The sequence below is a fragment of the Balaenoptera ricei genome, chromosome 4 (assembly GCF_028023285.1).
Source record: "Balaenoptera ricei isolate mBalRic1 chromosome 4, mBalRic1.hap2, whole genome shotgun sequence".
In the NCBI taxonomy this organism is placed as follows: Eukaryota; Metazoa; Chordata; class Mammalia; order Artiodactyla; family Balaenopteridae; genus Balaenoptera; species Balaenoptera ricei.
Window position 1 is genome coordinate 112,247,169 of NC_082642.1, and position 17,461 is coordinate 112,264,629.

Below are 17,461 nucleotides of genomic sequence, written 5' to 3' on the forward strand. Positions count from 1 at the left end.
TTTAAGAAGTTGACATTTACTAAAGGTTAGAGGAATTTGAGGAAATTCTCCCCTCCTGATTAGGTAAGAATATAGAAAGGATATTAAATGCGACTGATTTGATTAACAAATAGAGCTGAAGATTTGGTCTCTGACACTTGAGGGAATTCCTTAGTGAAACACCAAACTACATTATTAGAATTAATCCTCTGCACAGAAGGACTACCTGATTTTTTTTAAAAAAGAGTGCCAGCTATGCCACTTTTCATTAACATATCATTGATATCATTGTTATATGGCTGAGTTAAGTTAGAACCATGATAGTCATTAACTCATTAGTACTTTATAGTATATCTCTGGCTTGAAACACCACTTCCCCCAAAACCAATGATCCCAACCAGGATTGGCATACATTCATTCACTCATTTAACCAGTATTTTATAAGTTCCTACTCTATGCTAGGCACTCTGCTAGACCCTGATGTTGCAGCAATGAGCTTGTAGTCTTGGCTTCTATGGGGGTCATTCTTTTTTTTTTTTTTTTCTTTTTTTTTTTATAAATGTATTTATTTTATTTACTTTTGGCTGCTTTGGTTCTTTGTTGCTGTGCAAGGCTTTCTCTAGTTGCGGTGAGCGGGGCTTACTCTTTGATGCAGTGCGCAGGCTTCTCATTGCGGTGGCTTCTCTTGTTGCGGAGCACAGTCTTTAGGCGTGCAGCTTCAGTAGTTGTGGCACGCGGGCTCAGTAGTTGTGGCTCATGGGCTCTAGAGCGCAGGCTCAGTAGTTGTGGCGCATGGGCTTAGTTGTTCCGCGGCATGTGGGATCTTCCCGGACCAGGGCTCGAACCTGTGTCCCCTGCATTGGCAGGCAGGTTCTCAACCACTGCACCACCAGGGAAGCCCTATGGGGGTCATTCTTTAAGGAACATTCCATCAAGAACCACCCTCTATACCCATACGGCAGATATTCGCTAATCAATTACAGTACCCTCTCCTGCCAAACCCCTAGACTGCCTGAAGATCTTTCTCAACGTGCTACTCATGAGAATATTACCAGTTAGAGGTAGAACACAAGATGAAACTTACTGGCCATCCAAATGCTAACCAAGCTACAATGAATCACTTGTGGTTTCTCCCAGAATACTATTGCCTTGGTTCATGTCATTTTGTTTCATTCACCTCCCTCTCCACTTGTATGAACATTCAAATTGACTCTTCTGAAGATACAGCTCAAATGCTCTACCTTGAAGTCTCCCTAGTGCTCCCCTTTCAGATATAAAGTCTTCCTCTTTAGAATCTTTATATTTCTTCCTCTTTTTTCTAATACAGTACATGCCATGTCTCCCACATATGTATCTTAAGGATAAGAAATATGCCTTTTATGTCTTCGAATACCTCATACTATCTGACAGCTTTGCGCACACACGCGTGCACACACACACACACACAATCACATACTTGCTAAGCACTGGTTCAGTTAATTAATTATGAGAGAATTTGAGATTAAGAGAGAACATATAAGCTCACTTGGGAAAAAGCTCACAGTATATCTATGTTCAATGGAGGTATATCATTTCCACTGTTCTGGTAATCAGGTTGCATTTGCAATACAAACTGCTCTTGAGATTTCATTTATATGAGAGAAGAAAAATTATACTTGATGTACAGAAATAGAACTACAGTACATTTTTTTTTTATAAATTTATTTATTTTATGTATCTATTTTTGGCTGCGTTGGGTCTCTGTTGCTGCACACGGGCTTTCTCTAGATGCGGCAAGCGGGGGCTACTCTTTGTTGTGGTGCGCGGGCTTCTCACTGTGGTGGCTTCTCTTGTTGTGGAGCACGGACTCTAGGTGTGCAGGCTTCAGTAGTTGTGGCTCGCAGGCTCTAGAGCACAGGCTCGGTAGTTGTGGCACACGGGCTTAGTTGCTCCGTGGTATGTGGGATCTTCCCGGACCAGGGCTCGAACCCGTGTCCCCTGCACTGGCAGGCGGATTCTTAACCACTGCGCCACCAGGGAAGCCCTACAGTACATTCTCAACCTGTGAGTCATTGGCCCCTGGTGGTTGTGAAACCCCTGATATCGTAAACAGCATTTGTGCGTATATGCACACCAGTTTCTCAAAAGAGTTTACAGGAACTAGAATACACGTGCAGTGATTGACTGATGTTGACAGATGTTGATGTGTTTATTCTCACTCGTCAAAATGGCATGTTGGGAAATGGAGGGACCCCATTTACTGCTCTTCCCAGGTTTACATCTCTCGGAATGATCCTGGTAATCTCCAAATTGTTTTTCCTATGTTCACTGCTCCCACAAAATAAAGTATGAAAAATACAGTCATAAACATAGAGACTTATCTTTTTTAGCACATAAACTTCTATAGATCAACAATATCTTTTAAACTTCCATGATATTTTCAGAACCTAGTAAATCTCTACTAACGAACTTGGCAAAGAGTTTTTTCATGTTAAATCTTATATAACTTCAGGAAACTCATTCTCAAAAAAACCCTAATTTAAAGGATATTGGCTAATTTAAAGGATTTAGATTAGTAATTAATAGCACTTCTCAACCTTGGGAAATATAAATAAGGGAATAGGAAAAGAACATGCATATCCTTAAGAAGAATAGTATTACTGAATTAATGTTTATTTAAAGCCATGCATGAGTTTTTCCATGAGTGTGAATGGACAGATTCACATCACAGCCATACTTTCAGATACCAAATAACTATAACTAACTTTTGTCCACCAGACATACTGGGTCAAACAATGTGATCGATCCAAAGGTTATCTTTTTCTGAAGGATTTAAGCACTTAGCTACAAAGATGATTAGCCAGTAAATTGCTTATGAGATTTCTCATTTAAAAGAAAAAAAGAAAGGTTTTTCATGAATCAAATTTATTACAAAGAATTAATGTACAATCAAAGCCAAATACGTTCCTCGGGGTATGCCAGAGATAAGCAAAATAATATTATTAGAATTAAAGTTACTAAAAAATTAGGCATTTTTTTTCTGAATGGTATTATGAAACATCATGGTACGTTATCATTATTTGACAACAGAAAACCAGTAAAACATGTTTCAATATTGACTTTTTGTTGTTCTTATAAAGGTAAAACAAACATTCCAACGGAGCAAGTAAATCATAAATTCTAGAAAGTGAGTCATAAAGAGGTGTTCTCTTTAACAGCATGCAATTCCCTACAAATAATGTATCTCATCTCAAAGCATATTTACAATTCAAACAGTGCTCTGCCAGCCACTAAAGGAACAACTCTCCATCTGTTTCATCTACAGAGATGGTGATTACACAGCTCCTCTGAATGCATATGATTTTTAAAAATAGTGAAAATCCACTTGTTCTTTTCTAGTTTATCGATTTACACATTTCAAATGTGGCCATGTTAATGACCACATGTACAAATATTTGTACAAATATTTTAAAAGACAAAAATAACAATTATATACAGTTTGCAAAGATCAAACTTTACCCATGGTACCCTCCATCTAGTCCAACGACTAGAGACTTTCCAACACCAATAACTATCAGGTACTGCATCAGGCCAAACGAAGCCTCAACACTACGTCCAGATTTATTTTTTAACTTCCAAATGCTTTCATTTTTCTTTAAAGAAAAAGTTTACAATTCACCTCCTTTTAAACCGGCAATAGCTACATAAGCAATGCCTTATGCCACAAATCAAAGCCTTCTCCTACCCAAAAGCTACTGTTAATTGAAGTCAATTTTACCACTCAGATTAAATTCAGATGTCTAGAGCCCAGATACCTGGGTATGAAATATTAAAATCTGCCAAGAGGAATTAGATATTTTTCTTCTTTTCTTTTAACATAACCCACTATATAATAGTGAACTAAATATGTTTGTTTCATAGAAACAACTTACATTTGCCAGTACAGAGCAAATGGTCTATGTACAGATACATTAGGACTGCCTAACTGACAGTGAGTATTGCTGACCAGGCTCCCAGCCAATGGAGCTAATACGGTGGAGCTCTCTGCTGAATGGACTTTCCCTTCAGGATACGTCGGATCTGGAAAGGAAACCAATAGGATTTGTGAGGGTTTTTTCCTACGATCAAAGTACCACATCTCCTTCAGTTTCTTTCCTTTCTTATATACTCTACACCATTCCTTTCTACTTGTAAGTAAGTATATGAAGAAATATGCAACAGTATGTGTCAAGATTTTAAGGGGACAAAAAAAAAAACTACAACTCCTTTTAAAGTTTACTACAGACCTGCTATAATGATCTTTGAGTACAAGAAAGTAAAGCATCTCCATTAAAAATTATCTGAGGTTGAAAATCTCCAACAGTTTAACTAAGACCTATATTCTTTTCCTAATCTTTACTCCTGTTATTTTTGAGAACATTTAATATAACGCAGTAATCATGGTTATTATAATATCTCACCTACCTTGATGTCAGCCTCAACCAAGAACCGAGAGCCCACCTTACACACACAAGTAAATTATAATGCCCTTCGAGTCAAGATAGCTGTCATGACCTCCAGGAATTAAAGCATCTGTGCATGTCTGTATGGATCACAGGAAACCCCCAGGCTCATTCAGAGTCTAGTAATTGATTTTATACCCCAGCCTGACAAATTTTATGATCTGTCTCTCAGCCCACAGAAGATGAGAAGCAACAAATTAGAAGAAAGAAGATTGCAGTAGGGGATGCAATTGACAGCTGCTAGAAGGAGACACAATGACCATAGTCTGACAATAAAACCAAAGGAAAAGACCCTCCCTCCACACACAGAGACACAAAAAATACAAAAGCAGGAAGGAGAGTAATCCAAGAACATTTAGCAAAGAGTCAAGCAGCTCTCCATGTTCAATACTCCCTGAGAACATCACTCTATGACTGCACACCACAAACAGCAAACCAGAAGTGAACAGTGCGCTTAGGACTCTGCCATTTACTATTTAATGGTGGTCCCTATGCCTGGACCCACTCTGAGTCTCAGTCTTCCGAGCTGAACCTTCACCCTGCAAAGTTTTCCTAACTATTAAGTGGCATAATATACAGGAAAACTCTACAAATCATCAAGTGATTCGTTTTAAGCTATAAAGAGCTCCACAAATATGAGTTACTATAACATTATGGTCATAGCGAGGGCTGTAAATCAAAGGCAAGGCTAAATTGCATTCCATATATTTTATTTTGTGATTATTAAAGTATGTAACGACCCACAGCCACAATCTCTCATTTCCTCCAGGGAAAGAGTTTCATCAAAAATATTTTAAGTTCTTCCAAACGTATGGACACCAAGGGGGGAAACTGGTGGTCGGCGGCGGGGGGCAGGGGGTGTGATGAATTGGGAGATTGGGATTGACATGTATACACTAATATGTATAAAATGGATAACTAATAGGAACCTGCTGCTTAAAAAAATAAATTTAAAATATATATTTTAAGTTCTTAAAAAGAGTCAGTTCTTGTTATCAAGAAAAGTTTAGTCATATGAAACTGTTCAATCCCCAAATATAATATATTGGGTTGGCCAAAAAGTTCATTCAAGTTTTTCATAACAGCTTACAGCGAAAACCAAACAAACTTTTTGGCCAACACGGTAGAACCATATGATGAGAAAAGCATAATTTTATTTAAAGTATAAAATATTTCTAGGTTCTAAATTACATAAATAACCTTCCCATTTTTTATTTAGGATCAGTTAGTAGATAGAAATCATTGTTAACAGCTAATGTTTACTGAGCAGCACCCACTTATGTGCCTGGGACTATTCTGAATACTCTACAGACACTGACTCGTTTAATATGCACAATATTTGAAGGCTCATCACTTACTCACAAAACTAAGATTCTCTTTCTTTAGTGTGTGCAGGAACCTTGGTTCCTCCTCTTTCATCAACTCCCAAATGTCAAACCATTCTGACTTAGCCCAAACCCAAGTTTGTGTCTTGGAAGAAAAAGAAAGACTAGCTGACTTCTGACCATTTGGGGTCCATGGATAAACCCTCAAATTTCTTACTCTTCCTTTGGAGACAAAGCAAGTGACTCTAAACGGCTACAGTGACCACTGTTGAGACACAGATGTTGATAAAGCCCACCTGAAGAGTGCCAGCTGGCCCCTGCCCCTTATGTTTCAGAACAATGCCTAAAAGTATTTCTTCTCCCTTCTGTGGCCCTCACCTGTTCTCCCACAGGGCCATCAGGAACCAAATGCACTGGCTGTTCGTTCTCCAAGTTCCGAGTACTTGGGTCTGCTCCCTTCCTCATCAACAGGCGGACTGCATCCAACTGTGTCACCCGATATTGCAGGCTGGCAGCAACATGGAGGGCGGTGTTTCCATTGTAAGCCTAAAGACAAAGAGACAAAACGACACCCATCAGGAAGGGAGACTTGCATGAAAGCAGCTCAAAAGCTTGAAGAAGGTATAAAGAAGGTTATTCCAACTCTTGTGCAGTTCTTGAACGCTTCTAAAAGTACCTTTGCATTCACAAAAGACAGGCAACTGGGCAGTTCCAAAAAGAGGCGAATGAGTTCCAGATTTGCTTCTTCAGCTGCCAAATGCAGGGCTGTGCGACCACTTTTACGATCCTTGTCAAAGGCAAGAGGGGGAAAAAAATGAACATCCAGAAACCATGCCCTGGATATGCTTCTCACCCAGTCTCTCATATGTCTGACTCACCCTTGGAGACTCACTCGGAGTGCCCCCTTCTCCACAAACCCTTCCTTCAACCCAAGCTCCATGGAATCTCTCATTCCTCCTAGTTCCTTTTTATCACATCTACCCTTGTATACCGGGTGGCCATAAAATGTAGAAACATAGACTATACTGTTTTATCATGTGCTGTAATATAAGAAATCATTTACTGTGTATTCGCCTATGCTTCCAGACTTGGTGGTCACCCTGCAGACTTATAATTAGCTATATCTCTCACCATTTCTACTAGACAGTAAGCTTCCCAAGGACCCAAGTGGCTTATGATTTAGGCATTTTCCCCTGGGGCCCCTAACTCAGTACCTCAGCCTTGTACATAGCAAATACTCAGCAAATAAACCTCAAATTTAAAGATAATAAAATATTTTCCAGTTTAAAAAAAACAGAAGATTAAGTCCAGAGCCAACAACAATGAAGAAACCCTTACAAAATGCACCACCTTCAGTATCTGTGTATGACAATGGAAGCAAAATGAAAATATCAATTTCAAGCATTATCTTTTCCTCTCAAATGAAGACTAATTCGTTTCACAGCTAAATGATCTTTTGAATAATAATCCATAGATTAAAAGCAAATCAAGAAACCAGATGAGGTGATCTTTTAAAATCTAAGCTTCTTAACTATCCATACATTGCTACTCCCTCCATTAATTTAAAAAGATGGCAAAAATAAAATAAAAAGGGGGAAAAGTTTTAATCTATACTTGGGAACACGGTCTTCTGCTATAACCACTTCTCTCCCACATCCCATTTCCAAACTCTTCTGTGAATTTTACCTTCGCTTCCACTGCGGCTCCCATTTGAATCAGACACTTAATTGTATCAACTAGACTCTTATTCTTCAGCAAAAGCTCCTGAACTTCAGGTGAATGGGGCTGTTGGTTTCTCTGGAGTTCGTGAACCACCGCATTGTGGGCCACAACTGCACAGTGTAGAGGGCTCAGGCCTAGAAAAAAGCATAAGAAAGCAGTGGTCAAGCATCCCATCAATTCTTTTAGTTGTTCTATAATTACAAACCTTGAGGGTGGTCTCTCACATGACCTACATACGGGCTCCACAGGAGCTAGTGAGGCAATCTGAGTAATCCCTCCATTGGGTCTTACTGCTAATTTTATCTATAGAATATTTTAGCTTTAATTACCTCCCTTCCTGATTGGTATAGAACTTAATGCCCTTAGAATTAATGGGCCCCTCTCTCTGTTTCTTCACCCAATAATGCGTCAATCACTTACCATCATAGTTAGTTGCCTCCAGATCCACAAACTGATTGCTCCCCGCTGCTCCCTTCTGAATTGCCTGCAGAATTTAAAAACAGACATCTATCAGCAAAAGACAAACTACACAAATACTCATCTACTAGTGTTCCAAGAGAGGAGTAAGTCAACTCAAAAGAGAGCATTGCAACAGGCCATCTACATCCAACTCCTAATATCCAAGCTGTCCCCCTTTGGCCCTGTGGTAATGGGAGCCTGGCTCGCTGCCTCCTACCTGAAGCACCTGGGAGTGGCCCTTCTCTGCACAAACATGCAGGGGGGTTCTTCCCCAGCAGTCAGTCGTATTCACCCGGGCCCCGAGGTTCACCAGATCCTGCACGATGAGGTGCTGATTGGCAGCCACTGCCACCTGAAAGGCACTCTGTGGACATTCAGAGGAAAAAAATATTTTTTAAAACCCATAACGCTGTAGTAACAAAGAATATGAACCTAAACTGAGACTGAGGGGAAAAAACCCCACAGAGAGAAAATAAATCCTGTTAATAAGCAATAAGATACTGTAACACAAGGAAACTAAAATAAGCTTAGGGTGCAGCTTTATTATACCCAGTTAGTCTTTGGTCAAATAACTACAGAGTTAACGTTAATAACTTCAAGGTTGGCAGTGACAAAGAGTCAACATCCGGAAGTTAATATTAACTAAACTCTCTTGGTCTGGAACTCTGAAATGATCTACACATAAATAAGAGACCGGCCGTCATCTTGTCCCCATGACCACACCTTTGCCACTTCCCTCTGTCAAGATCCTCACCTGTCCGTTGTGCTCTTTAATATCCAGCATCTGAAGCGCATTCATCTTTCTTGCAAGGACATAGGAAAGTGCCCTTCTCCCCTGGGCGACAGCAATATGGAGGAACCTGGGGAAAAAAAAAAAGGAAAAGAAAAGAAGTGAATTATTTCTTATTTCACTAAGTTCATCCTTTTTAAAAAAAAAATTCTTCCTTTAGCCCCTTTCTTGAGATGTTGGTGTACTCAAATCAAACAGTACAGAGCATAATTTGTCTTTTCTGCTATGCTGACAATACATCTGAGTTGCAACAAGATGAATTAGGTTACCAGAAAAAAGAAGTACGCCAGGCACCATGCTGATAGCTTTAAATCCATTATTTTTAATGTTCATAAAAACCCGCTGAGGGAGGTATTATCATTTTACATGCCCAGAAACTGAGGCATAGAGAGGTTAAACAACTTGCCCAACACCACAAAGATGTCAGGATAGATCAGTATTCAATCTACAAATCAACTCACAGTTGATCATGACCAACTAACCATGATCTAACTGATTTTGCTCTACAGACACAATCTATGCTAATCTTTCAAAACCAATTATTCAAAGACACGTACATTTTTATTAATTTAGAACAGGTAATTTGTTCAGCCAGAAAAAAAAAAAGAAAGGAAAACTCTCACTTGAAATATGAGCTATCATTCTACGCCCACTAGTCATCTTGTTTAGCCAACCACTTACTCAGACCTAAGCTGGCATCCCCTAGAGAAATTCTGTGCCCACTGTGTCCAGCAAGCATGGTTTACCAAATTAGCTCAATGAGATAAAGGGACATACTCACGTGTCACCATCTGCATCCTTTGAAAGAAACTGGTCTTGGGAGATATGTGCCAATTTGCTTTCTTCCTGCTCTACTTGCCACTGAAAAAATGACTTCCCTAACTGTGTGGTGTTCATTGGATTTCCGACGATGTTCGGGAAGGGCGGTGGTGCGTTTAAAGGGGCAGAGCCTGCATCGTGCCTCGCCAGGGCCTCACAGGCACTGTGTGGCATCATGTTGAAGTTCTGCACGTGGGCATCATTTTGCTGCTGAACGCTGGGGGCAGTCTGTGGGGGAACAGCAATATTCTCAGATTCCCTGGGATCACTTAGAAGGGATGCAAAACTTTGGTTCGGGCAGAACTGTGGTTCTTGACCATCAAAGATGTTTGGTTCATAGCCGGGGGACTGGGAAGTTCTGGAATAAGGACTGTATTCCAGAGCTGGGTTGTGGGTGTAGTGCTGCGGCGGCAGCTGCTGCACGTTCTGGTTCTGTGGAGAGTACTGGTACATGGAAGCCTGATCCATCATGTGTGGGGAGCTGCTGACTTGGAAGGGTTGGTATTTCTGAGGTGGAGAGAAGACCTGCCCTCCGTGGAAGTCCTGACACTGCTCGTGGGGGGAGCTCGGAGGGACCCCCACAGGGCTCATCCAGCTAACTTGGACAGTGTTCAGGGAAACCAGGCTGCATTCATTCTTAATGTTGATAATGCTCTGAAGCAGATCAGCGCTGCTGTCCTGTTTGGATTCATCGTGATGGACATCTTCCATGCTTTCCGCGGGTGTGGGTGTTTGAGGTGGCGTCTGGAAAGGGAGAAAAAATAAGTTGCGCACTCCCTTCCAAAATTATTCCAGGTATAATTTCCAAAGGGTATTCAGAGGAAAATAGTGAGATACGTACCAAAAACTGGGTATGTAACAAAGCTGGTCTTTTGCAAGCTGGTCCATCAGACAATATATCAGGGCCTTTCCTTTTCCCACTATATGATACTGTGTTCTTCAATTCTATACCCAAGAAAGGAATATGGAATCTGTGATAATTTTATTTCACAAATTTTTACCCATAATCACACTACACTGTTTTACCCTACAGCCCCCATGATATTATAAATAGAGGTAACTCTTACCTGTGAATTGCTCTCTGTTCACACCTTGTGTCTATAAGGAAAAAAAGTTTCCAATTTAGTGTGTGATAAATGGTTTCCTGATTAACATACATCAACAAACAGACTTACCTCTACCCCTCTTTACAGTTCACCATAAACCTTTGACATAGCTATTCTAGCAATATTTATTTTCTATGTTAATTTCCATCCTATCTTGCAACTTCCCCCATTTGCACTTTCACCTAAGTTCAACTCAGGTCAAGACAAAATTAATAAGGCCACTTGAGTTTTCCCTTTCTAGTCAAAATGTTCCATTTTAACTGAACCACATTAATTTCCTTGCCCCCAACTTGCCTTCATTTATTTATTCATTAAATTTCTCTTGCACACCTGCCAAGTGCCTAGCAGTGGGCCAAGTGACAGCAATATAGCAGACAGCAGGACAAATATGTTCTCTGTCCTATGGGCTTTGTGGTCTACAAAAGACTTGCCCAACCTAGGTTAGCAGAGAGTAATAACACTGACAGGCTAACCTCCCTACCCCCCAACCCAATACAAATAAATTAGGTGCCACCTTAAAATCATCGACAGCTTGTCCAGAAGCCTTCTGTTTATGACTTCGGATGTGCAATAGGAGTTCCTTCACTGAGTTCTTCACGCGAACACCTTGAAAGGGTCCTCTCTGCTGCCTTCCAACCCCCATATGGGGCTCAACTGTTCAAAAAAACAAAACAAAACAAAACATATCCCAATTAAGTGTCTTCACAGACATGAATATTAATAACCTCAAAAGCATAGCTATCCAACGTGAAAAAGTTCCCAACTAACAGACCGCAAAGCCTCTTCAACTCGCTTGCCTGATACCTTTCCCCACCAGGAAGCCTAAGGAATTAAAGCTCATAAAAATATCGTTTCAGGGAACCCCAGAGCCGAGAGATAAACCCAAATTAATTCTCTGTCTCTCAGCCCTACCCACCCATGAGACAGGATCACAGATTTTGCCACCCTGACTCTCATAAATCTGTAATTATTCTAGACTTTTGAAAAACCTTGGGGGAGCAAGGAATAAATGATGAATTTTTAGCTTTTCAAACCAAAGGCTTTATGTCCACATAGAAATTTTAAAGTCTATCAATTCCACTCACCTAAGAAAGTACAAAACAAACTTCTTCCAAAGATCTCAATGTACCAAAGCCTAACATTTAACAATGTCTCAGTTTATTATTTCCCTCAGTTCAGCTACGCCAATAAAGCTACATAAATTCACTGTGCTTAAACGCATTTCCACATATGCACACAGGATTTCCTCTCACCGACTGTTTTTGGATTGTTCACATAGGCCTTCTAAGTAAAAAGGAAATAATCTCATTTCATATTTAAGCTTTAAAATACACTTTAAAATGTAGTACATGAGTACAGCATTCTACCCTGACCACTACTATGTCACAACCTCTTGGGATGAGTTGAACACAAAGTAAACACACAAAGAGTCAGGAAATGAATAATTCAGCAACTCCATTGAGAGTGGAAAAAAATAAGATGGGTCAAAAAACAAGGCACAATTTTAAATATATAAATATATACACACATATATATATAAAATCAAATACATGAGAGAAGCAACCCAATGATACGGCAAACTAAACACTAGTTAGTTTTATGTTTAAGTCTAAGAATATCTTGCCAGAATCTAATACAGCATTTCTCTGGAATGACAGCAGTTAATAACTCAACGTCACAGGGAGAAAAATTCAGTTTCAGAAATCCCCTATGGTAAACCAAAGAACTAGCAAAATAGTTTCAGCCAGATGAAGGCCAAATGTGGAGGAAAAAAAGGGTCTAAATACACACACAATTTTGGCATTTGCTACACACTTAACATACAGGGAGCATGTTATACAACCGAGTGGTTTAAATCACTTTTTTAAATAAAAATGACAAACCACATTTTTTTTTTTTTTTTTGCCACACTGCACAGCATGTGGGATCCTAGTTCCCCAACCAGGGATTGAACCCGAGCCCCCTGCATTGGAAGCGTGGAGTCTTAACCACTGGACCACCAGGGAAGTCCCGACAAATCACATTTTAAACTAAAACACAAGCAAAACAGGAGTGGCCAGCCGTGGGGAATACCTGAAAGAGAACGCTCTTTAAAATCATGCTGATTAGATTTTCCAAAATTTGAGATTATCTAGACGTTCTTTGGTTCACCTACAGCGGCATCCTGTTTTCCCCCCAATTATGCAACTCCGTTAAGAAAAGAAACTAACAATTCACAGCCGCAGAACGGAAACGTTACGCCTTTCTCTGCTACAGACGGCTCAACCATTCTAAAGCACACAAAACAAAGACCGAAGAAATTCTGGGCAGACTTCGGAAAATCACAGACTCAAGGTATAAATTGGTTTTCAGTCCACAGCTTCACCTTACATCTTAATAATATCGGTTTCTTTTCTTTATAAAGTCCTTTTACTTAAAATTTCCACAAACACGTACTTAGGAAGAAATAAATCACGACCTTCAACCCAGTACCCAAACCCTTATCGCCGGCTACAGCCTTTCACTAAAACAGCCACAAGAAAAAGGTACACCTACATCAGATCCAAAACCTCGCCATAGTATGTGAATTATAGCTTAATAAAAGTGTTTTTTAAAAAAAAGAAAAGAAAGAGAAAACCCAACGTGGTCCATTCCCCCCACCCGAAGTCAGAGCTGTGTGTTTCAAGCTACCAGGCCAGCTAGACGGCGCCCAGATTTCACAGACGATCAAAGGGCATCGAGTGATAGTCAACGCCCAGCACGGGGCAAGGCATCCAGTAGTGGCCTAATAATGATGGCTAGTGTGATTATGTACCGCCGCTAAAGCAGGCACCGAAGCCACCTAACACCTGGCCGAGGTACCTCGCTTCTGGGCGGCCCAGACCCCCCCTCCCCGCGGGTGGGCCGCCCGCAAACGGGGATCCTGGGGCCGCCCCGCCGGGGCCGGTGGGTACCTTGCAGCCGCTCGGCACGGGCGCCGCCTCTCGGCCGGGACTCTACCGCCCCGCAGGAGGACACGGACGAGGCGGAAGAGAAGTCGGAGGAGTCGGAGCCGGGCGAGCCGGGCGCCGAGGGCCCAGACGACGAGCAGCCGGCGTCGAAGGCGCCGGGGGCGGCGGCGGGCGGCGACGCGCCGTAGAAGTAGGCCAGGTTGAGCGGGCTGGTCATAAGGCCGCAGTCGCCGGCCGCGTCCAGCAGCCCCTCTCCGCCGCGGCTGTCGTCCAGCAGCTTGTCCACGATCATGCTCCCGGGCTCGGCGCTCGGGGACCCCAGACACCTGTGCCACCGGTTCGCTGCGCGCGGCTGCCTCCCGACTGCGGCTGTGGCTGTGATGGGCTGGGGGACCTATCGGCTGGAGGACCTATCGGCTGGAGGACGGCGCGGGCACGGGCGTGGCCCGGGGCTGCCCGACTATTTAACCGGCCTTCGAGGCCAGGGGCGGAGAGAAGAGGCCACCGCCTCGCCCGCCTACCCCGCGCCCAGCCGGGCCATTGGCGGCGTCGAGGCCGCCTCCCGGCCCCTCCTCCGGATGCGCCCCGTTTCCAGTAAAATGTACAGGATGAGGCAATGTGCCCTCCGCCCTCGCTCCGCCCTCGCTCCGCCCTCCCGGCCCCGCCCAGACCGACCTGTTGTTTTCCTGCCCTTCACCTAGAAACCCCGATGGAGCGCGACCTCCTGGCCCTGGGACCCCCCCGCCCCGGCCGCCCGCGGACGGATGTCGGGGCCGGCGCTGCCTCGGCGCGCTCCCAGCCTGGCCTAGGCGCCCAGGAAGAGGGCGCGTGGCGTGGGCCTCGCCCGCAGTGGGCGGCGAGGAGGCGGGAGGCGGCGGTGGGAACAGGTTGGCCTGGTTCCGTGGCGTAGGAAAGTGCTGGAAGGTGCGCTTCGCGCAGCCCTCCCGCCGTCTCGCGCCGAGCTTCTCGCCAGCCCCAGCCAAGGCGTCTCCCAGCCAAGGAGTCTCCCAGCCAAGGAGTCTCCGGGAGGTTCTTAAGGGCCCGTCTCCTCTCAGTTTAGTAAGCGTTTTTGCCAACGTACCTTTTGGCCAAATCCCAAACTGAAAGAGATGTTGAAACCATTTTTTTCTGTCCTCAAATTATAATCCGGCAACAATTTTTTTTTTTTGGGTGCAGGCCAGGAATAAAAAGCGGTGTCCTGTAAACTTCCATACTAAAACAAATACGTCTTAGCAAAATGACAAGTATACATACATGTATGTGTCTGTACTTACATATATGTAATTTCTTTATGCTGCATAACTGTCCATTGTGTCGGATAAGCACAGGAATTTTGCTCTTTCCTATCTTAAATACTTTAATGGAGTTACACAATTTTTGTAGTGAAGTCCAATTACTTGCTAAAACCGTGGCTAGGAGTTAGCAGGAACAAAAGATGAATGATTCTGTCTGTCTTTTCAAGTACATTATAATCTTTTAAGAATGATAAGGTAAGTACACACATGCTATATTAAAAGAAACGGATTATGATTAAATATCATGAGGGATACAAAGTTCAGTGAGTGTCCTAAAAAGACAACGTCTAGTGAAGGGCAAGATGACGTCATGAGGAAAAACGTCTAGTGAGGGGCAAGATGACGTCATGAGTGTCCTAAAAAGACAACGTCTAGTGAAGGGCAAGATGACGTCATGAGGAAAATCTTTGCTAAGATAGGCCCCAAAGGATGGGTGAGGTTTCAACCCACAGCATTTATAGGAAGCGGGAACAGCATGAGCAAAGAATTAAAGAAAAGGGGTCAGATAAAAGCTTACAGCCCCTTTTAGGATAGTCAAGGGAAGACCATAACATTAAATGTAAAAGGTAACTTGGTGTTTTTGGGTGGAGCACCTCCAGTAACAGGCTGACATACTGGGTCTTTAATAAACATTGAGTGAACATGAAAGAATTTGGGGAGGGCAAAATTAATCCGGAAGCAGGTCAAAGGAGGAGAGACTGAGGGGCCCAGAGGCTATCAGAAACCACTGTAATGGCCCAAGAGAGAACTGACCTGACCCTGGGGCAGAGGCAGTGGGAAAGAAGAAAGTAAAACAGAAAGAGAGGAAACAGACCTGGGCAGCATTGCTAAGGCAGAATGCGCAGGTCGCACCGGGTAGGAGGTGGGCAGCAATGAAGGGGTCCCCAACCAGGCTATGGTTTGTGGCTGGATGACCATGTGAATAGGGATGCCAACTTCAGATCACAGGGAAAGTAGACTGTTAGGGTCCCAAGAGGAAGAAATGAGGGAGGCAGGGGAGGAGGGAGACAAAGAGCTTGAATTGTTATTCAGTATTGATAGGTGGTACAAGACCCTGGTGCGGGTGCTAAAGTAAATATTTCCTTGTTTCTCACAAATGTTGTATTGCCCCAGGAACTTCTTGCTTGCTGCCTTTCCCTCCTGCCAATTTTTGAGTTTTGGTAAATTTTTTTAAAAATAAAAAGAAAACAGTATCTGCAGAAAACCACAAGGCTCCAGTAATTGCAGTTCCTCAGAAACCAAAATCACTTAAAAGATGCTCCAAATGAGATATTAGGCTTTCTCAATAAAATCTATTTGGATTTTTTTTCCTTCCCACTAACATTTTATGTATAATAAAGGTCTTAAATGGCCATCCTAATAAATTCATGGCCAATATTTTTTTTACAAAATTAATTCTCCCCCTAAAATTATTTCCTGTTTCACTTGGTATATAAAAATTCAAACTTCAAAATCATGGCTTCTGGAGAACTTAATATAGATAAATACGGTCAGTAGACTAATGTTTCAAAATAAAGTTTTCTACAAAATGTCAAAGCAATCATACTGTTTTAAAAGACCACAACCCCCAACACACAGTCAAGAATGGTTACTTGTTAATATCACTACAAAGATTAACTTTAAATGCTTATTTAAATGTTGAAATATAAACTCAATTTGGTCTATTAGGTTGAGTGATATGACACTGCCACTGTTCTAATCAAACATAGTGGACCATTCACTCTGTGGAGATAGCCAACCATGTTATGAGGACTCTCTGGAAAAGTCCACTGAGGCCAACAGCTAGCACTAACTTGCTAGCCATGTGAGTGAGCCATTCCAAAAGCAGATCCTCCAGGTCCACATCTGGCCTTCAGATGACTGCAGCACTGACCAGCATCTTGAAGGTAGTCGTATGAGTAACCCTGAGTTAGAAACCCCTCTTTCAAAGCCAGTCCCAGATTCCTGACCACAGAAACAGTATTTGAAAACTGAGCCTTTGAGAATTTACAGTTTACACTGCTCATCATAGGTGGAGAAGAGATTAAACTCCTTATCTGTCTGAGTCTGGAGCCCAGTCTTTTGCTTTAGAAAGGGAGATCAGAAGACTCATTTCCTCAAGGCTCAGATGCACTGTCTACATCTAAAGATATAGAAAAAGATGAAAATGACAGATCAGAGAGTTCCCTGACTCATGAAAGGAAGAAAACTATTCCAAAGCAATTGGAAGGAACTGTAAGTATAAAATAAAAATATAACGATGCTATCTTTTCCTTGGCTTTATAGATGTTAATAATTTACCTTATTGTGTCTTATGCAATAGAACATTTCTGCATAGTAATATGATGCCAGTTAAGTTGTAACACCATTTTAAGACCAGTCATTCGGAGTTTTTAAAAAGGAACTGACATTTTAAATGAAGATGTAATGAACTTCTGAGAAGCCAAAAATTATTTGGTGCAGCTTTTCAAACCTGAGGAGAAAAATTCAGTGAAGTATCTTACAGCATAACTGGCTGAAGAAGTGAACATCATAGGTGAAAGAACAGTAAAGCCTGGCAGAGTTTATCTTGCTGA

The 17,461-nt window shown here is 42.1% G+C and overlaps 2 protein-coding genes across 3 annotated transcripts in view; one reads left to right on the forward strand and one right to left on the reverse strand.

Moving 5' to 3' along the window:
* Positions 1-1,702: 1,702 nt before the first annotated feature.
* NFKBIZ (NFKB inhibitor zeta) lies at positions 1,703-14,030 on the reverse strand. 2 transcript variants are annotated; one of them, XR_009502947.1, is made up of 13 exons: positions 13,615-14,030; positions 11,196-11,335; positions 10,643-10,673; positions 10,417-10,520; positions 9,538-10,319; positions 8,721-8,826; positions 8,184-8,330; positions 7,928-7,991; positions 7,472-7,641; positions 6,462-6,572; positions 6,164-6,331; positions 3,891-4,038; positions 1,703-2,286 (listed from the first exon to the last, which is right to left on the reverse strand). XR_009502947.1 is itself a non-coding variant. In XM_059921217.1 (12 exons), exons 1-12 carry the CDS (start codon positions 13,901-13,903, stop codon positions 3,985-3,987), a joined length of 2,166 nt encoding a protein of 721 aa, XP_059777200.1. In that variant the 5' UTR covers positions 13,904-14,030; the 3' UTR covers positions 2,881-3,984. The 2 variants fall into 2 exon arrangements, 1 of the variants encoding a protein (XP_059777200.1); XM_059921217.1 differs by lacking the exon at positions 1,703-2,286 and having other exon boundaries at positions 2,881-4,038.
* Positions 14,031-15,777: 1,747 nt separating this feature from the next.
* RPL24 (ribosomal protein L24) overlaps positions 15,778-17,461 on the forward strand; it is a 143,169-nt gene continuing 141,485 nt past the window's right edge. Inside the window, exon 1 of the mRNA XM_059921231.1 lies at positions 15,778-15,783. Coding sequence (XP_059777214.1) covers positions 15,779-15,783 — 5 coding nt within the window. The 5' untranslated portion in view covers position 15,778. The remainder of the gene's footprint in view (positions 15,784-17,461) is intronic.

Coding starts and splice junctions, on each gene's coding strand:
- NFKBIZ (XM_059921217.1), bottom strand. CDS start 13,903: ATGATCGTGGACAAGCTGCTGGACGACAGCCGCGGCGGAGAGGGGCTG. Junction 11,336..13,614: donor CCGTGCCGAGCGGCTGCAAG/GTACCCACCGGC, acceptor TTTTTTGAACAG/TTGAGCCCCATATGGGGGTT. Junction 10,521..10,642: donor GAACAGAGAGCAATTCACAG/GTAAGAGTTACC, acceptor TCTTGGGTATAG/AATTGAAGAACACAGTATCA.